Genomic DNA, 15025 nt, shown 5'->3' with positions numbered 1-15025 from the left:
GTTTGGCAAATAGGCTTTGCATTTATATATTTGCAAAAAAAGTCTAAAAACACCTATCCAACGGTTTGGCAATTAGACTTTGCAATTTTGTTAACTTGATAAATAGAGGGGAATGACTCGCATATATGCCAAGCCCCTCCACGCTCGGCATCGCATCCCTCGCGTAAAATCCGTCGCCCCCGCGCGTGGTAGCGCGACTACTCTCTTCTCCTAGCGCTAGATTTTCTTTTTTGCCAAGTGATTAATGCTAAACCATTGGAGATTTCCTCTTTTCACCTTTGCTATATTTATTTGGGACTTGGCAAACTTCCTCATTTGTCAAACGAACTATGCAAAACGGTTGGAGATGCTCGGCATGGAAGGTTTTTCTAGGTATTGAATGATTATTACATGCAGATGTGAAGTGCTTCATGCATGAGCATTTCTATTTTCAATACTATGATGTAGAGTTAATTTCAGAGCTACAGCAACAGAAACAGGAGTTCAGAAGAGTGCATATCAAAAGAGATTACAAATTGGTCAACTAGTGAAGTCTGGGGCTACAACACTAGAAGCAAGAGCCTCTGATAGGGAATTTAGCTTCAGGCCTTGTAAAAAGAAAAGGGGAGAAAATCTGTAGTACATCAACTGCATTCAAACTCCCGAAGTTTAATTACAACATCATTGGCAGGTAACCTCGGCTAGAGAGCAACTTTCACCACAACAAAAAATGTAAATGCTAGCAGTATACCTCTGTTCTATTTTAAACTTAAAAAATTCTGAAAGTAACAAACTTGTACTTAGATAACAATCATTTTTTTGTATGATCTATGACAGTTCAATTCTGAAAATTCAGAACTCTGTAACATCATGTTCAGGTCTCAGATTCGCTTAAGCAAATATAGCAGTACATATGAAGCAAATCAATGACTTCTAGCAAAATCTAGTTTACAGCGTGAGCCTTGGCACTACCCAAATTTGCACAACTCTTTAGTGACAGCTGTCAATTAATTCACACCTTCACCATCAAACCATTTTAGACAAGGAATGAGCGTCACGACAAGACTTCTGAAGTTCTCCTTGCTGGCAACTTCATTTCCTTTGATATCAAGCTGTGCCAACTTCAGAGATCTGAAGAACAGTATGGTGTCCCAGTATTCCTCCACGTTGATATTTACCTTCTGATACTCTTCAAAAGCTTCACTTGCTTCGATTTTGTGCGAGAATGGAGATGAGCAGATATACCGTGTTGTGTCAATTGAGTGAGCTCCAATCTTGTTGAAGGATAAATCCAGAACTTTCAATGAGATTATCTTCGTAAGGGGTTCAAGTGCTGTGAAACTACTGATCTGATTGTTGCTGATATTCAAGAACACAAGGTGCTGCAAAGCCTCCAAACCTTAAAAAAACAAAAAGTTAGCATCCCAAAGCCAGCATTTCTCAAATCTTATCCTTCGAGCATTTGCCAATGACTAAGCCAATTATCTCACAAATAGAAATTAGTTTAATATAGTTATCAATTCTGCAACTGCATTTGAGAAGTTACCGCAGGCCAACAGCATTTGAGAAACTAATTTGAAGGCCTTGTTAAAATGTCATATTTTTTTTTCTTGAAGTGGGCATAAGAGAGATGATTCAAATGCTAACCTTCGACTGATCTAAGACTATTATGGCTTAGATCCAGCATTTGAACCCACAACAAGCGCTCAACAAATCCAATGCGTGTTAAAGACAATCTGCAAAGTTGCACATGATTCAGGGGAGCTGAATTTGGTTGAAGCTGAACTGAACAGTGCTTCATGAAAGTCTCCATGTCACATGTTAACTGCAAGAATAAGTTAAGTTAGACAGCAGCACATTATCCCTTAGCAAAGTCTCTCAAACATTCTTTACGCTACCTTATCCATCAGGACTAAGCTCCGTTCATCCTCATAGTACTGCTTATGAGATGGATCCAGGTGAATCAAGTCAGTGAAGAGCCCCAGTGCCTCTTCACAGTATCCCTTCCTTTCAATTAGAGATCTTCCACGGGATTTTACAGCAGCACAAGCAAGCAATAGCCGGGCTAATGTCAACTTCCCAAACTTGCTGGAAAACAGAGTATGTTATGGGAATGGGGTTATAATTGTGAAAAAGCAGATTCAGAATGAATTTAGAGCCTAACCTATTGTCATCAGGTAACTCTCTGAAAAGATCTATTTCCTCAGATAGTCTTTCAAAATGCCAATTTGAGTCCTGTTCAACCAAGGCACTAGTAATGTTTAGCAGATCAAAAGGGATAGGATCACGGTTTCCATGAGACTGGAATGACTCTGAGCAATTCCAGGCAACTGGCTTATGAAACATATCTAAACCCTGGGCTGCGTCGTTGCTGATCAGTTGAATGTTAAATGTAAAATGCACAGGACAATTGTAGTTAGAGCCACTTCTAGACACAATGTCATCTGAGCAGGGTATGCTCACTTCAACAGAATATTCCTGTAAACCGCTACATTCATTTGTAATTTGGAGATATGTGGCCCAACAGTTAGAATACCCAGAGTCTGCCATTGTGAGGGGCCTCCATTGAATATCATCACTGAATTCCAAATCAGACTTTAAGTTAACACTTGATTGATTTAATCCTTTGACAGGATCATTAAAATAAAGAACAATGGGTACAGTCCTTGACCAGATGGATGATAGTGTGTGCTGCTCAACCTTTTCCTTGATCAAAGGGGCACTGCCTTTTGCAGCATTAGAAGGCCATGAAGCAATCAGCTGGGGGTTATCTGGACTAGACGTTTGAGCTAAAAGCCAGAGGTGATAGAACCATCCACTTTGGTCACTTGGATCTGTAAAAAGAGCTTGAGTAACAAGTTCAAACTCCTCGGAAAAAATCTTCTGCTTTGACTCAAAACCTTTGCTCTGCTGGATTAGTAGGTTGGACAGAAGTATACTGCCAAAACGGTGAATGAGAATGAAATTACAGCAAATATATATGATTTAAATATTGGTACCAAACCAACAAGTAAACATAATACTACATAATGAGACAAATAGGACCAAGGGTAATACAATGCAATCAAAAGATCCTTTGCCAATTACAGGAAGTAAGCATATTTACTGCATATCAACTTACAGTACAAATTACAAAAGACTAAACACATTGTTTTCGTCTTCTGTTTAACATGAAATACAATCGCATTGCGATAATTGCAATAAAGTGGCAGCTCAGTTTGCCAGTAATTAGTGCTTATATTTCACTAATGCCAAATCTTAAGGTGGATCAGACTCCATTTTTCACTAAAATGGCTGTTATTAATTACATATGTTTTCTAGCATCACCACATGGATATATGAAAAAGTCAGAGTAAGCATTTAGAAAGAACATCCATAAATAATAATTGTATACAAATCATTCCAAAAGAATGACCATAAATAACAATTGTATACCTACGATTATGCCATGCTGAGTAATTACTGAAATTGTCACTGATTTTATCCATCGTATACTTTAGCTCCTCCTCATCTGGCACGCCCATGAATCTTGCAAGGAACCTGTAAAAGGGGGGAAATCAATCCAAGCAGACTATCTTGACTGTAATCTCCAACAACACAAACCTACCTACGGTAATTCCATCCATGGAAATTCCTGGCGTCCATCTTCAACAATTTATCCAAGAGGCCAAACTCACGTTTGAAATCCACAGGCGCTAGCTTTTGGCTTAGCAACCACTTCCGGTGATACCAAGCCCCATAAGACTTTGGGTTCTGCCTTAAAGCAACCTCAACCTTCAAAATTCCAAATTTGAGCATCATCTAAGTAGGCAGCTGCAATGGACGCCTGAAACGACGAAAGAACAAAAACACAAGAGCTCTACTTCTAATTGATACAAGAGTGTTGATGGGTTAGAGAACTAACCACTCTCAGCTCATCATCAACAGCAGACTTGATGGCCTCTGGGTCAGAAAGCTCCTTGACATTGTGCTGAAACGCAAGCTTCCGGTAGTTCCATGCGGTGTAGGCCTCTGGATTTATCTCAAGCAGCTTGAAGCTCAGCCCAATCGCCTCCTTGGTGTACCTACAGCCCCCAGCCATTGTTCAAAATAAGTCCAGTATGTTACTAAGCACTACTCTAGAAGACTGAATTTGGGATCTTTTACTTTGTCGACAAGGAAAAGAGAGGTGAAATTGCAACTGGGATGTGACATCAGTGTTTTTTTTCTTATGACTGATTAAACGACAGATAATTTGCATATGCAGCAGGCCAGGAAATGAGGACCTCCATTGAACAATGAGGCAAGGGCCTTCATAGCTTCATCAAGAAAGAAGCAGGCAACACAGCGTGAACAGAGCAATAAAATTTGCATCTTTCCTCCGCAGGAAAAATCGAGCTAACCGAAGCTCTATCATATGGAGTATAGAGGTTGCCAAAATCGACCGGTGCTAGATGGAGCAAGAAGAGAGGGAGGAGGGTGTAGTACGGGCGGGGGGCGGCTTACGTGCGGGCATGGTGGTTGTGCAGGACCTGGGCCTGGAGGTCCCGGAGCTTGGCGGCTTTCGCTGACGCCGCCTCCTCGTCCTCAGGCTTGGCCGGGCGCCGCGGCCGCCCGTGCATCGCCTCCTCCCTCCGTCGCCGGCGTCGCGGGTGCGGGGGTTTGGATCTCGGGGAGAGCGGCTGTTTACTCTTCCAAGTAGGCCCCTTCTTTTCCTCCCGGGACCTACTAGTAGTAGTGGGCTAGTACTCGTTGTACTATTGGTTAGCTGGGTTCAGATTTGCCCGCACCACCGCCCTCCTCGGCGGCCGCCGCTGCCGTCGCCCCGGCGCTAGCTGCAGTGGTTTTTCGTTGGAGCCATCGCGCAACAAACTACTACTACACACGCTCCTCTTCTTACCTCGACGGGAGCCGCTGGCACGGGCGACGGGTGTGACTGACCAGTGACCGCTGGCGTGCAGGTGCAGCACCGCAGCAGCGGCAGACGAAGGCGGGATGTTTCTATCTGATATTCTGATGCACATAGCTCAGATCAACGCATCTCAATTTTGTTGACAACGACAGAAACGAAAATGCTGGAAATTGGAGGTTCTTGGCTCATGGTTGAATCTGTCCCAGAACAGTCTATTGCTCGATTTGCCTAGAAGCAAACCAATACTAGTTTTACAAAGGTGATCAGATCATCACTACAGCTCAACAACCATGTCTCTGCCTCTCTGGTACAAGTACAACGCTACACAGCTTACACTGTAAGCATTCCAATAACTTATTTGTTGTTTTATTGATTTCGAAAGGAGGAAAATTTGCAGCATAAGTCCAAGATCACTCTTCATCCTTGCCAGCATAGTGATGTCGGAATGCACACGAGAAGTCTTTGAGTTCACAGCCATCCTCGCACAGCTTTCGGTAACTGCAGAGAGCACCAGCTTAGTTGTAAAGCAGTGGAGAGGGGGCAACATCTTCTACCAAGTCTCATCTCGTGAAAGAAAGAAGAGGGGAGAAGTGTTTTACATTTCAAGTGCCTCTGAACCCATGGGGCATTTGAAGCCGACTCCAGATGCAGAAGCCATGGCCAAACCCAAATCTTTAGCCTGCAGAAGTGCAGAGGGATGTAAACCATGGTTGAAGTATATAATCTGGTACTATACTCCACACAAGCTAACTTATCAGTACAAGCTATTAAATACTACTAGTAAACACTGCTCCCAAGCAACTCACTTGTATTCAGAAGAGTATCGTTTTAGACACAGCAACTCATCCTTAGGTGAAGTAATCTACCTAATATTCTACAGTAGAATTTGATCAAGGAAACATCTGTGTCAATCTGTACCATTAGTTTGGAAGTGAAACCACCACTATAATTCCTTGATGATGGAACACCTTCCATAACTCCAGGAACTGGATTATATGTATCACTGGGGAAATCAACAGAAAAGAAAGCCACTTAAAATTCAGATGATGCAACATACAAGCTGAAGCTAAAAATCTAATCTCCATACTTCATGACACCCAACTGAATCATGGTTATTACACGTCCAATTATTTAGGAAGCAAATTCCAAAGTCTGAGCAGCTTAGACCGGCAATAAGATGAGCAAAGGAGACAATACCTACTCCAGCAGCGAGCGCTTGAACAGTTGAAAATGTCTGTAAGAGTGGTTGCTTTGATCCCAAGGTTTTGACCAAGAGCAAAGGCCTCAGAGACCCCAAGCATGCTGATTGCCATTGCCATGTTGTTACATATCTTTGCAGCCTTAAATACCCAATATCAAGAGTGAGTTGGAATCATTGTCACACTGAGATTTTTTTTTGTAAAGAATGAAGGTTAACAAAACTTGCCGAGCCATTTCCAGCCCCACCGCAGTAGATTGCCTTTCTCCCCATTGCGAGAAGTAAGGGCTTGGCTGCTAAATATGCTTCCTCAAGACCACCCACCTGTACATCATTGCTTGAAACAAAAAATAAAGATCAATTTCTTCTATCTTAATGTAATAGTTTTTTAGTCTGACCAAATAGCTACAAGTTATTATGATGAAAAGCAAGAAATTATACCATGAAAGTTAGCTTGCCAGCTTCTGCAGCAGGAACACCTCCGGACACTGGAGCATCCAGAATCATAGGGCTTTCAGCGTAACCTGTATTAATTGATGCCAGTAACAGAAATAATTAGCATTCATGTAAACTCATTTAAAGTTTTTACATGACAACTGCCAATAGTAGATTATGGCTCTAATGTTATATGGTGGAACTTAACCTTTCTTTTCTTTTAAATGGCATCTTGAGATGGCTGTTGATATCTTTCTGGATGTTTGTGGATCAACTGTTGATGAATCTATGTATAACCATGGTCCCAGGCGTTCGCCCCCAAAAAGCAAGCCATTGGGTCCATTGTATACATCTAAAACCTGAAAAGCATCCATGACCATCCTAAATCAAAGTTCCAGGAAAATAAGCTATATTTGTAAAGATGGATGGATGTAGGACATGCTACACAGAAGGATAATTACCATCCACTCCCTTTGTCCCAAATTAAGTGTTGTTTTAGGTTTTCGTGCCACAAGTTTGACCTGATTTGTAGAAAATATGTGTAATATATGTATTTCCAAATAAATTTGTTAAAAAACTAGACTCAAAGATCTTTCTAATGATACTAATTGTGTACCATAAATATTAATGTTTTTTTAATTTATATTTAGTCAAAGTTATTTCTCGGGAAGCGCAAACGACACTTATTTTGGAACGGAGGGAGTACTTCTGATGTCATGATCCAAATGGTGGATCAAGAACTGAATTGACAAAATGGGAGTTACAGAAGCAATCTACTTACATGAGTAGATGAAGGGAGCATGGTGATTATGACATCACTCGACTCTGATACTTCAAGTGGAGACTGTTTTGTGGGGATTCCATCTTCTGAGAATTTCTTCATGGAATTTTCATTTCTGATAGATAGATTCAATGTTTATCGAATAAGAACCAGAGGGGGAAAAAATCAATGAACTCTGTGACCCATATCATGAACAGTATATGTAAGGATAGGCAGACACTTACATATCATGAACAGTAACTTTATATCCAGCGGTGATCAAATTCCTTGCCATATGGGAACCCATGTTCCCAAGTCCGATGAATCCGACATTCTGAAAAGAATCAGCAACTCATGAAAGCCAGCATTGCACGTCGCGATGCCTATGTCTACCTTAAACACGGACTAGGTGAATTAGGTCAGAAAAAATGTCAATTTTTAATTAAGCCATGGTAGACGTTGCAATTATAATAGTAGAAGTAGTAGTAGTTTGTGCAGCCAGACGAAACCATCTAGACATCATGATTCGTGGATGATGGTTGCTGCTAGAAAGAATTCAAGATAGAAATAGATGGATTGTCACCTCCAGCTGAGACGGAACTGCAGCAGAAGAGAAGCTCCGGAGGCAGCTCCATCCCCATCTCTGCAACTTTGAGCCGACTCTCCATCCGAACCCCGCCATTGCCTGCCGCGAGACTGCAGCAGGGGCGGATAGGATAGGACTCAGCGTGTGCCGCGCAGGAGAGGAATCCGCAAACGCAACCGCAGCCTACTGACGCAGAGAAAGGAGTGGGAAAATGAATTTGATTGCTGGCAACAAGTTAGACCAATCCATCCAAGCAAGTTATGATTCGTTACCAGCGAAAGGACTGGACCCAACAGACGCAGTCCACTCTGATCCAATCCAGTACCAGTGCAGCGGGGACAGGAGGAGGGGGGCTGCGGCGACGACGGGCGCCCGGCGTGCTTGGGTGGAAGGAAGCTGGATGAGGGTTCGGTGCTGTGGGCGCCGGCGCCGCCGAAGAGGATGATGAAATGGGTAACCGATGCGCCTTGGAGGCAGTACCCTACTAACCGAACCGAGTTCCTCGTTGCTCTTGTCGTTGAGCAGTTTCAGCATCCGTAGCACACTAATACACGCAATTGGGAAGCTTTATAAAATCAAGAAGCGTTTTGCAATCAGTAGGTTATCCACGCCCACTCCACTGCGTTATCCAATTAGAAGGGATCGGACTGTTCTGCAGTTGATTCTATCAGTTGCAAATTTATTTCGTAGAGCAAGGTGTACTTGTATGATACTATGATATACTAATGTTTGTCTGATCTCGCTGAATTTGGTAGAACTCTCACAACATTGAAGGAAACAGTTTGGGGGTCTGGGCAATTTGATCCTTACAAATCTGAGATTTGGATAAAATAAATCACATGAGATTTAGCTGCATTTGGATGTGATTATCCGGTAATACTTCGCACCTGCTCTGCTGAACAAAGTGCCTTGTAAGATTTGTGCTGGAACAAAATTCATACATGGTCCCTGTAGATGGCTTTACTAGTACAACCTGCAGAACAAACATCTTCTAGGGAACCAGCATCACTTGGTCATGTTCTCAGTTGAGACAATTGTATCACAATTCAATCTGAATATTTCTTCCGTGCTGACTAGCAATCCTCAATACTGGAAAGATACATTTCATTTACGTATATCTATAGGGCTATGCTCACAAATCACAACTATATTTTTTTTGAGAGAAAAATCACAACTATATGCTGCACACACTTAGTGATATACTTCTGTAATATATCAGATCTATTAACCTTAGAATGAATAAGCCATACATTTGATGTCAAACTACTTGGACTAATAATACACAAACATATCATGTTTTGGTTCATCTCTACGTGATGTATAATTATATCCGTGAGCACCCTCCACGTGGCATATGAAGATACGTTTTTCCAGGTTTCAGCTCCTTGTGACTGGTGCCGAGTTGAATGAGCTATACTTACTGTACAGATTTAAAAAAACAGCTGTTCACACCCATAACATTTCATAATCTGCAAAAAGATAACATCAAGATAAGAGGTGAGCATATTAGCATGCACAGATCATAGGAATTCTTGCACTACTTGAGAAAAAAAATAGAAGCCACTACTTAAATTTGTTGTTGACAAACCTGAATCATACAGCATTGTTCCCAGAATTTGCATCGCGCCCTTGCTGCCTAGCACCATCGTTGTCATTTGCACCATCATTCCCAGATTCTTGATGCTGTGCGGCATTGGCAGCCTGCTGAGCCAAACGGTGATTCCTTCTAGCTCTCCACCTCAAATACTCTACTAGCAGAGAGTTTGTACTAATAGCAATACCGAACCCAGTGAATGAGGAGAGTAAGACTGCAAGGACTGGATTCACTCTCAACTGCATGTGATCACAAGAGAATAATCAGCATCACACACACACACACTCTTATCTGCAATAGATGTCACCTAAGAGGAGTTTCTTACCACATTGTAGAAGATATGAGCAAACAGGATGACAATAGCAAACTGGAATGAAGCATAGGCCCATAGATAGCTCTTCGACACTGTTGGAGCAAACAAAAGATGGGTTTAACACTTTTACACGAAGTGACAAGAGAAGTTCACCAAATAACATAAATTCAACCCTAGGAGAAAAAAAAACAGGTGCAATTTAGTTTTAGTTATCTGCACAAATACTTAAATCAAGTACACTGTTTCCTTAGCACTTGCTACAGATGGGGGCAGATAATGGTGAAGCACTATACCTTAAGGACCTGTTTGGAGGCACCAAACTAAAGTTTAGCTAGCTGAAATTTCAAAGTAAAACTTTAGCCAGCTAAAAGTTTCCCAGCTAAACTTTAGCTGGGGTGTTTGGATGCTCCAGCTAATAGACTTGGCTAAATTTTTGCTGGCTTTAGCTGGGTTGAAATAGCTAAACCCAGCTAAACTTTAGCTGGTCTTTTAGCTGGGCTGTTTGGATGCCTATCAGCTAAATTTAGCCAGCTAAAGTTTAGCTGGTGCATCCAAACAGGCACTTAAGTCTCTAATCTCTTAGTAAACACTGAAATGACTTCTGCCTTTCTCTATAAAATAACTATTTTTTTTACACTGCAAGTGTTTATTATAACAGCATGAATGGTAAATGATGAGGGTACGATTGATCACCCATAGTTGATGCTATCATTGAAGAAAGGAGGCCTAGCACGCATGAGAAAGGCAATGAAATTGCCAGTGCACGTGACTGCAAATTAGTAACCTGTTCCAATGAAAGACAATGTTACAAAAGAAACGGAAAGAGAAGTACAGTTGAACATTCAAATGCACTAGTAAATAAAATAAGCAAGGGACACAAACCAGAAGTTGTTCCAAGAAACAGAAGTACGCAAGCATGCTAACCATCACCAGAATTGGAATGTCCTGCCAAAATCTGTTAGGAACTGAAGTCAGATTGTACCAAGCATGTAAACCCATCAAGAAAGAAAACAAAAACAATACATTTGTATCTCCATATCATGATACCAATGAAAACATCATAGGTCCATCAATGTAGCATGATAGAAACCTCTCCGCCTCCCTCTCTCTCAACTATCTTTGACTTATTTTTTTGGACAAAGCTAATCTTACCTGTATTGTTGAGCTGCTCTCTGCTGAGCAGCATTTGCTACCCGCCTGTTTGCAGTTTGAGTTGGTATTCTCAGTAACGTCACTGGCAGATTCTGAACTTCTTGTTTGCAGACATCACATATCTTGTTTCCCTTGATGCTAAACCATTTGACAGCACAATCTTGGTGTGCAAGGGCAAGTTCTCCTTTGCAGCTGCACTCCATTTTAAGTGTTTCCCCTCCTTCGTTGAGCTCAATAAAACAAATTCTGCAGACTGCCTCTTCTTCAGGAATATCTTCACCTCCATTTTCAGGGACTGTCAGGAACTCAACAATGTACTCAGATGAGCACATGGTGCTTTTTCGAAGCAAAATTCAATTTGTGCAGTTATCATAATAGAGGATTTTAAGAGTTTATACCATCGATTGTTTCTTCAATTACATCATTCGATGTGGTTGCATCGACTGGCACAGATCGTGGGGTTGTTGGAATCACACGAATGACGCCTATTGAATCTGCCCTCCTCAAACTTCTGTTTTTGCGATTTCCTGGTACTGAAAGTGAACGCCTAATTTTTGCTTCAACTCCTTCAGTCTGTTAGTAGTGTAAAAAAACATCTTAATGCACTGGTAGTAGACTATTTAGCATTACCTGTTTTCATGTAAAAAGTTATTTAAGTAGCATTTATGGGCACAGCTAAGCAGGAAAAATATATGTACTTACAGATGTAGTTGGCAGGGTATCTAATTGATTTGCAGGAGATGCAGTCTTGTCAGTAGTTCCTACAGGCGTGACTGGAAGAGAATGGGTCCTTTTTGCCGATAATGAGCTAATGACCTTTCTAAAAGAAAACGATCTTGCTGTGGTTGGGTTATCCTGCTGCCCTTCAGATGACGTCCCAGGATTTAGAAGGACCACTCGATCACCTTCCTGGGCTGAACTCCTTGCTCTGAAACTGTTCTGAGGATTGATGTTCTTGATAGATGATTTTGTTCTCGTTGAATTAGGTCTTGGTGGCAAACCCACTCTCGTTGAACTAGGGCTGGGGGATATAGTAACCCTTGTCGAAGTCTGTACACTGGTATCCAAGGTCCTAGCTGGTATTTGCAAAGAAAGGTTTGGCCTTCGCGAATTATACCCAGGTGTAGTTTGGGCATCGACATCCTGAACCGGTGCCTACACAGTCAAGTAAACAATACATCCAGGAATCATTATCAAATAAGCCAGATAAAGTCTGGTAAAAGAGTGAGACGAAAAGAAGAGTAATCCCCCATTACTTCCACGAAAGAGAGGCTTCATTTATCCATGATATCTCATCAAGCTCATGGGACTCGTCACTCATCTCATTCTCGATTATGAACAAATGGAGTGACAATATCTGACTGCCCCTTCAGGCGCAGCTATATGCCATATGCCGGAGTCTAAATTTACATGTCGACAATAGAAAGGAAACTCAAAAGGAACGAAACTGAAACCAGGTATATGTCATTAAATCCTCTTTTGGTATCCCCAATTCATAATGTCTGACTGTGGCACAACCACATGGACATACTGTAAATTCAAAATGCTACTAGTTTCTTTAAGGTGTAATTAGAGAATTCATGTGGTAAGAAGCTGAATCTGGCCTGGTATTACATTAATCAGAACATGTTGAGCTAAACATGCACGAAATTGAATTCTACAACTATACTTGTGGTGACATAATCATAGAGTTACTTATAGTACATGGAAATTTAGAAAAGTGATACACTATAGCAGTTTCGTCAGAAAGGTAAAGGGCCTCAAAGTAGAATCTAGTCCAAATTTAGCTCATGTGACACAGTGGCAGTACAAGGAAGTCAAGTTAGGCAAACAAGAGCCATCAATCACTGCTGAGTGAAAACTTCCTGATGAAGCAAAGCAGGAAAGATTCGATCTTCCGGTCCTAATCTAGTTTGCCAAAAAAGAAGAGGAGAAGGAAAAATAAACGAAGCACAAAACAGCAGAACAAAGATTCGCCCAGCTCGGCCACAATTCACCAGCAAAGGTCGCATCTTTGGAGTTGTAGCTGTAAAATTGAAGCTCCAATTTAAATCCAAGCAGATGAGAACAGGTAGGTGGTAATCGGTGCCGCGTAGTCTTCGCACGGAAAGCAAGGAATTGGCAGAGCATGAGCCAAAAACTGTATGAGAAACGGAGGGGGGAAATCTCAGGGGAGTAGGGCAAAGCAGGGCGTATGAATCTCACCGTGCGATCACCGGAGTCCGGGGACGGCCCCTCGGAGTTCTCCATGTAGGAGTCGATGAGCTCGAGGGAGAGCCGGCAGAGAATCGAGAGAGAGAGAGAGAGGGTGGGCAAGTGGTGTGGAAGTTCTTGTTGGGCAGCAGCTTAGCTCAGGGGAGCAGTCCGGGAGGTGAGGGGCGCTTTTGCAAAAGCCTTTCTTGCATTTCGCTATCCGGGTTTATACCTTAATCTCATTTTAGTCATTTAGACGTGGACAAATGATGCGAGTTTTTTTTTTTCTGAAACCAGATGCGAGATTTGGAGGCGTATCTAAGGAGAGTCTCTTCGGAGACATGATTGGAAAATATTTGGTGGAAAGCACCTCGGACAATTTCAAACTTTTCCATTTATCTTCAATTTTTATCGTGAGCTATAAGACCTTTCTCACCCTAGTGCCCAAAGTAAATATCATCCCCTGTTTTCAAAATGATTCCAACTTTGCCTTGATCTTCCATCCTGAACTATAAGACTAGATCTCTTCGGTCTAAAAAATATGTCGTTTTAGTTTTATCTTAACTTAAATTTCTCTAACGTTTACCACATTCATATTGAAAAATGTTGAAATCATCGAACCCACCTTGAAATATCTTGATATTACATTTCTTTGAAATCCTAGCTATCAATATATATTTTCCTACCGACTTGATGAGAAGTGATTTTGTAGCTAAAAGCGAACCAATTAAGAGAAACCAGTTTTGTTTTGCAGCCCCCAATATATTAGATTATTTTAGAGAGTCACTTAACATTAACATAATCAACTTATAAAACCATGAGTTAAATGGTACTAAATCCATCCTAAATTATAAGACATTGGGCTTTTCTGGATACATTGTTTTTTATTATGTACCTATTAGTGTGTATCTATGTGCATAGAAAATGTAATGCATTTAGAAAAACCAACAAAACGTCTTATAGTTAGGAACGAGTGAATATTTTGGTAGAAAAGGTTAGGGTGGCTCGGGTTGGCAGATCATCTCAAATGGATTCACACATTCTGCCTTTTTTTAATATATAAAAGAAAAGTGCACTGTCCACACATACGAAAATGAAACGTGGAATATTTTAAGTCGGAGCGAGAGGTCACTTGCTAAAACAGCAAGATACTACTAGTAGCATGTAATGATTATGGTTGTGTGCATGTAAAATGGATTCTCAGGCTGTCGAGTCTAACAATTATTATTAGGCCCTGTTTAGTTTTCCACCAAAATTTTTTCATCCATCCTATCGAATCTTTGGACACATGCATGGAACATTAAATGTACATAAAAAATAAACTAATTACACAGTTTGGTTAAAAATCGCGAGACGAATCTTTTAAGCCTAGTTACTCCATGATTAGCCTTAAGTGCTACAGTAACCCACATGTGCTAATGATAGATTAATTATACTTAATAGATTTGTCTTGCAGTTTTCTGACGAGCTATGTAATTTGTTTTTTTATTAGTTTCTAAAAACCCCTCCTGATATCCTTCCGACACATTCGATGTGACATCAAAAAATTTTCATCTCCAATCTAAACAGGGGCTAAGCTATAAGCATGGAGTCGTAAAGCATGCTGAACCGCAGAGCTCAAACTAGTTATTCTACTAGCTAGTGATGCGCTAGTCCATGGTAGCCACTCCCCACTGGTGGTAGTAGGCGTATTTTCGTATCTAAAGTGTGTTGAATTGGTGCGCCGCACCTTCGTCGTGGTCGTGGATCGTCGTCGCGGAAAAATATATATATATATATATATGCCTGCCGGCTGCCTGACTGCGACAAGTGGTTGCGGGTCTCACTGAGCAGCTTTATGCCTGCACTGCACCTTTGCTGCCTGCCTTGCCTACGTGCAGCGCAGCTGTCTGTCTGTGAGGCTAAGGGTTCCAAAAAATTTTAG

General features: G+C 41.3%; 3 protein-coding genes across 6 annotated transcripts; all 3 read right to left on the bottom strand.

Annotated features, from left to right (window-relative positions):
* On the bottom strand, positions 763-4880 carry LOC8061610 (geranylgeranyl transferase type-2 subunit alpha 1). Its single transcript, XM_002437399.2, has 8 exons — positions 4465-4880; positions 3884-4043; positions 3587-3753; positions 3415-3519; positions 2144-2917; positions 1878-2067; positions 1627-1804; positions 763-1378 (listed from the first exon to the last, which is right to left on the bottom strand). The coding sequence occupies exons 1-8, from the start codon at positions 4578-4580 to the stop codon at positions 987-989; spliced, it is 2082 nt and encodes a 693-aa protein (XP_002437444.1). The 5' UTR covers positions 4581-4880; the 3' UTR covers positions 763-986.
* Positions 5032-8402, bottom strand: LOC110431419 (probable 3-hydroxyisobutyrate dehydrogenase, mitochondrial). Of its 4 annotated transcripts, XM_021450531.1 has the most exons (11): positions 8122-8389; positions 7847-8032; positions 7509-7597; positions 7285-7399; positions 6712-6862; positions 6510-6592; positions 6297-6392; positions 6068-6210; positions 5789-5873; positions 5470-5549; positions 5032-5368 (listed from the first exon to the last, which is right to left on the bottom strand). In XM_021450531.1, the coding sequence occupies exons 2-11, from the start codon at positions 7943-7945 to the stop codon at positions 5281-5283; spliced, it is 1029 nt and encodes a 342-aa protein (XP_021306206.1). In that variant the 5' UTR covers positions 7946-8032; positions 8122-8389; the 3' UTR covers positions 5032-5280. The 4 variants fall into 4 exon arrangements, with proteins under 4 accessions (XP_021306206.1, XP_021306205.1, XP_021306204.1 ...); XM_021450530.1 differs by lacking the exon at positions 5789-5873 and having other exon boundaries at positions 7847-8035; positions 8122-8402; XM_021450529.1 differs by lacking the exon at positions 5789-5873 and having other exon boundaries at positions 8122-8356.
* Positions 8889-13278, bottom strand: LOC8061609. Its single transcript, XM_002437398.2, has 9 exons — positions 13114-13278; positions 11611-12063; positions 11307-11481; positions 10909-11203; positions 10639-10711; positions 10450-10540; positions 9769-9848; positions 9438-9682; positions 8889-9318 (listed from the first exon to the last, which is right to left on the bottom strand). Exons 1-8 carry the CDS (start codon positions 13156-13158, stop codon positions 9443-9445), a joined length of 1452 nt encoding a protein of 483 aa, XP_002437443.1. The 5' UTR covers positions 13159-13278; the 3' UTR covers positions 8889-9318; positions 9438-9442.

Source organism: Sorghum bicolor, chromosome 10, assembly GCF_000003195.3.
Source record: "Sorghum bicolor cultivar BTx623 chromosome 10, Sorghum_bicolor_NCBIv3, whole genome shotgun sequence".
NCBI classification, from domain to species: Eukaryota; Viridiplantae; Streptophyta; class Magnoliopsida; order Poales; family Poaceae; genus Sorghum; species Sorghum bicolor.
This window is presented reverse-complemented; position numbering and strand designations above follow the sequence as displayed.

What these genes read in the sequence shown, in the direction of transcription:
- LOC8061610 (XM_002437399.2), bottom strand. Translation starts at nt 4,580, where the DNA reads ATGCACGGGCGGCCGCGGCGCCCGGCCAAGCCTGAGGACGAGGAGGCG. An exon ending in GCTTAGTCCTGATGGATAAG is followed by an intron (nt 1,805 to 1,877) that starts GTAGCGTAAAGA and finishes TTATTCTTGCAG; the next exon opens with TTAACATGTGACATGGAGAC. An exon ending in TAGTCTTAGATCAGTCGAAG is followed by an intron (nt 1,379 to 1,626) that starts GTTAGCATTTGA and finishes TGTTTTTTTAAG; the next exon opens with GTTTGGAGGCTTTGCAGCAC.
- LOC110431419 (XM_021450530.1), bottom strand. Translation starts at nt 7,945, where the DNA reads ATGGCGGGGTTCGGATGGAGAGTCGGCTCAAAGTTGCAGAGATGGGGA. An exon ending in CAGTTCCGTCTCAGCTGGAG is followed by an intron (nt 7,598 to 7,846) that starts GTGACAATCCAT and finishes GATTCTTTTCAG; the next exon opens with AATGTCGGATTCATCGGACT. An exon ending in TGCTCCCTTCATCTACTCAT is followed by an intron (nt 6,863 to 7,284) that starts GTAAGTAGATTG and finishes GATGCTTTTCAG; the next exon opens with GTTTTAGATGTATACAATGG.
- LOC8061609 (XM_002437398.2), bottom strand. Translation starts at nt 13,158, where the DNA reads ATGGAGAACTCCGAGGGGCCGTCCCCGGACTCCGGTGATCGCACG. An exon ending in CGGACTCCGGTGATCGCACG is followed by an intron (nt 12,064 to 13,113) that starts GTGAGATTCATA and finishes TTGACTGTGTAG; the next exon opens with GCACCGGTTCAGGATGTCGA. An exon ending in AATGATAGCATCAACTATGG is followed by an intron (nt 9,849 to 10,449) that starts GTGATCAATCGT and finishes TTGCTCCAACAG; the next exon opens with TGTCGAAGAGCTATCTATGG.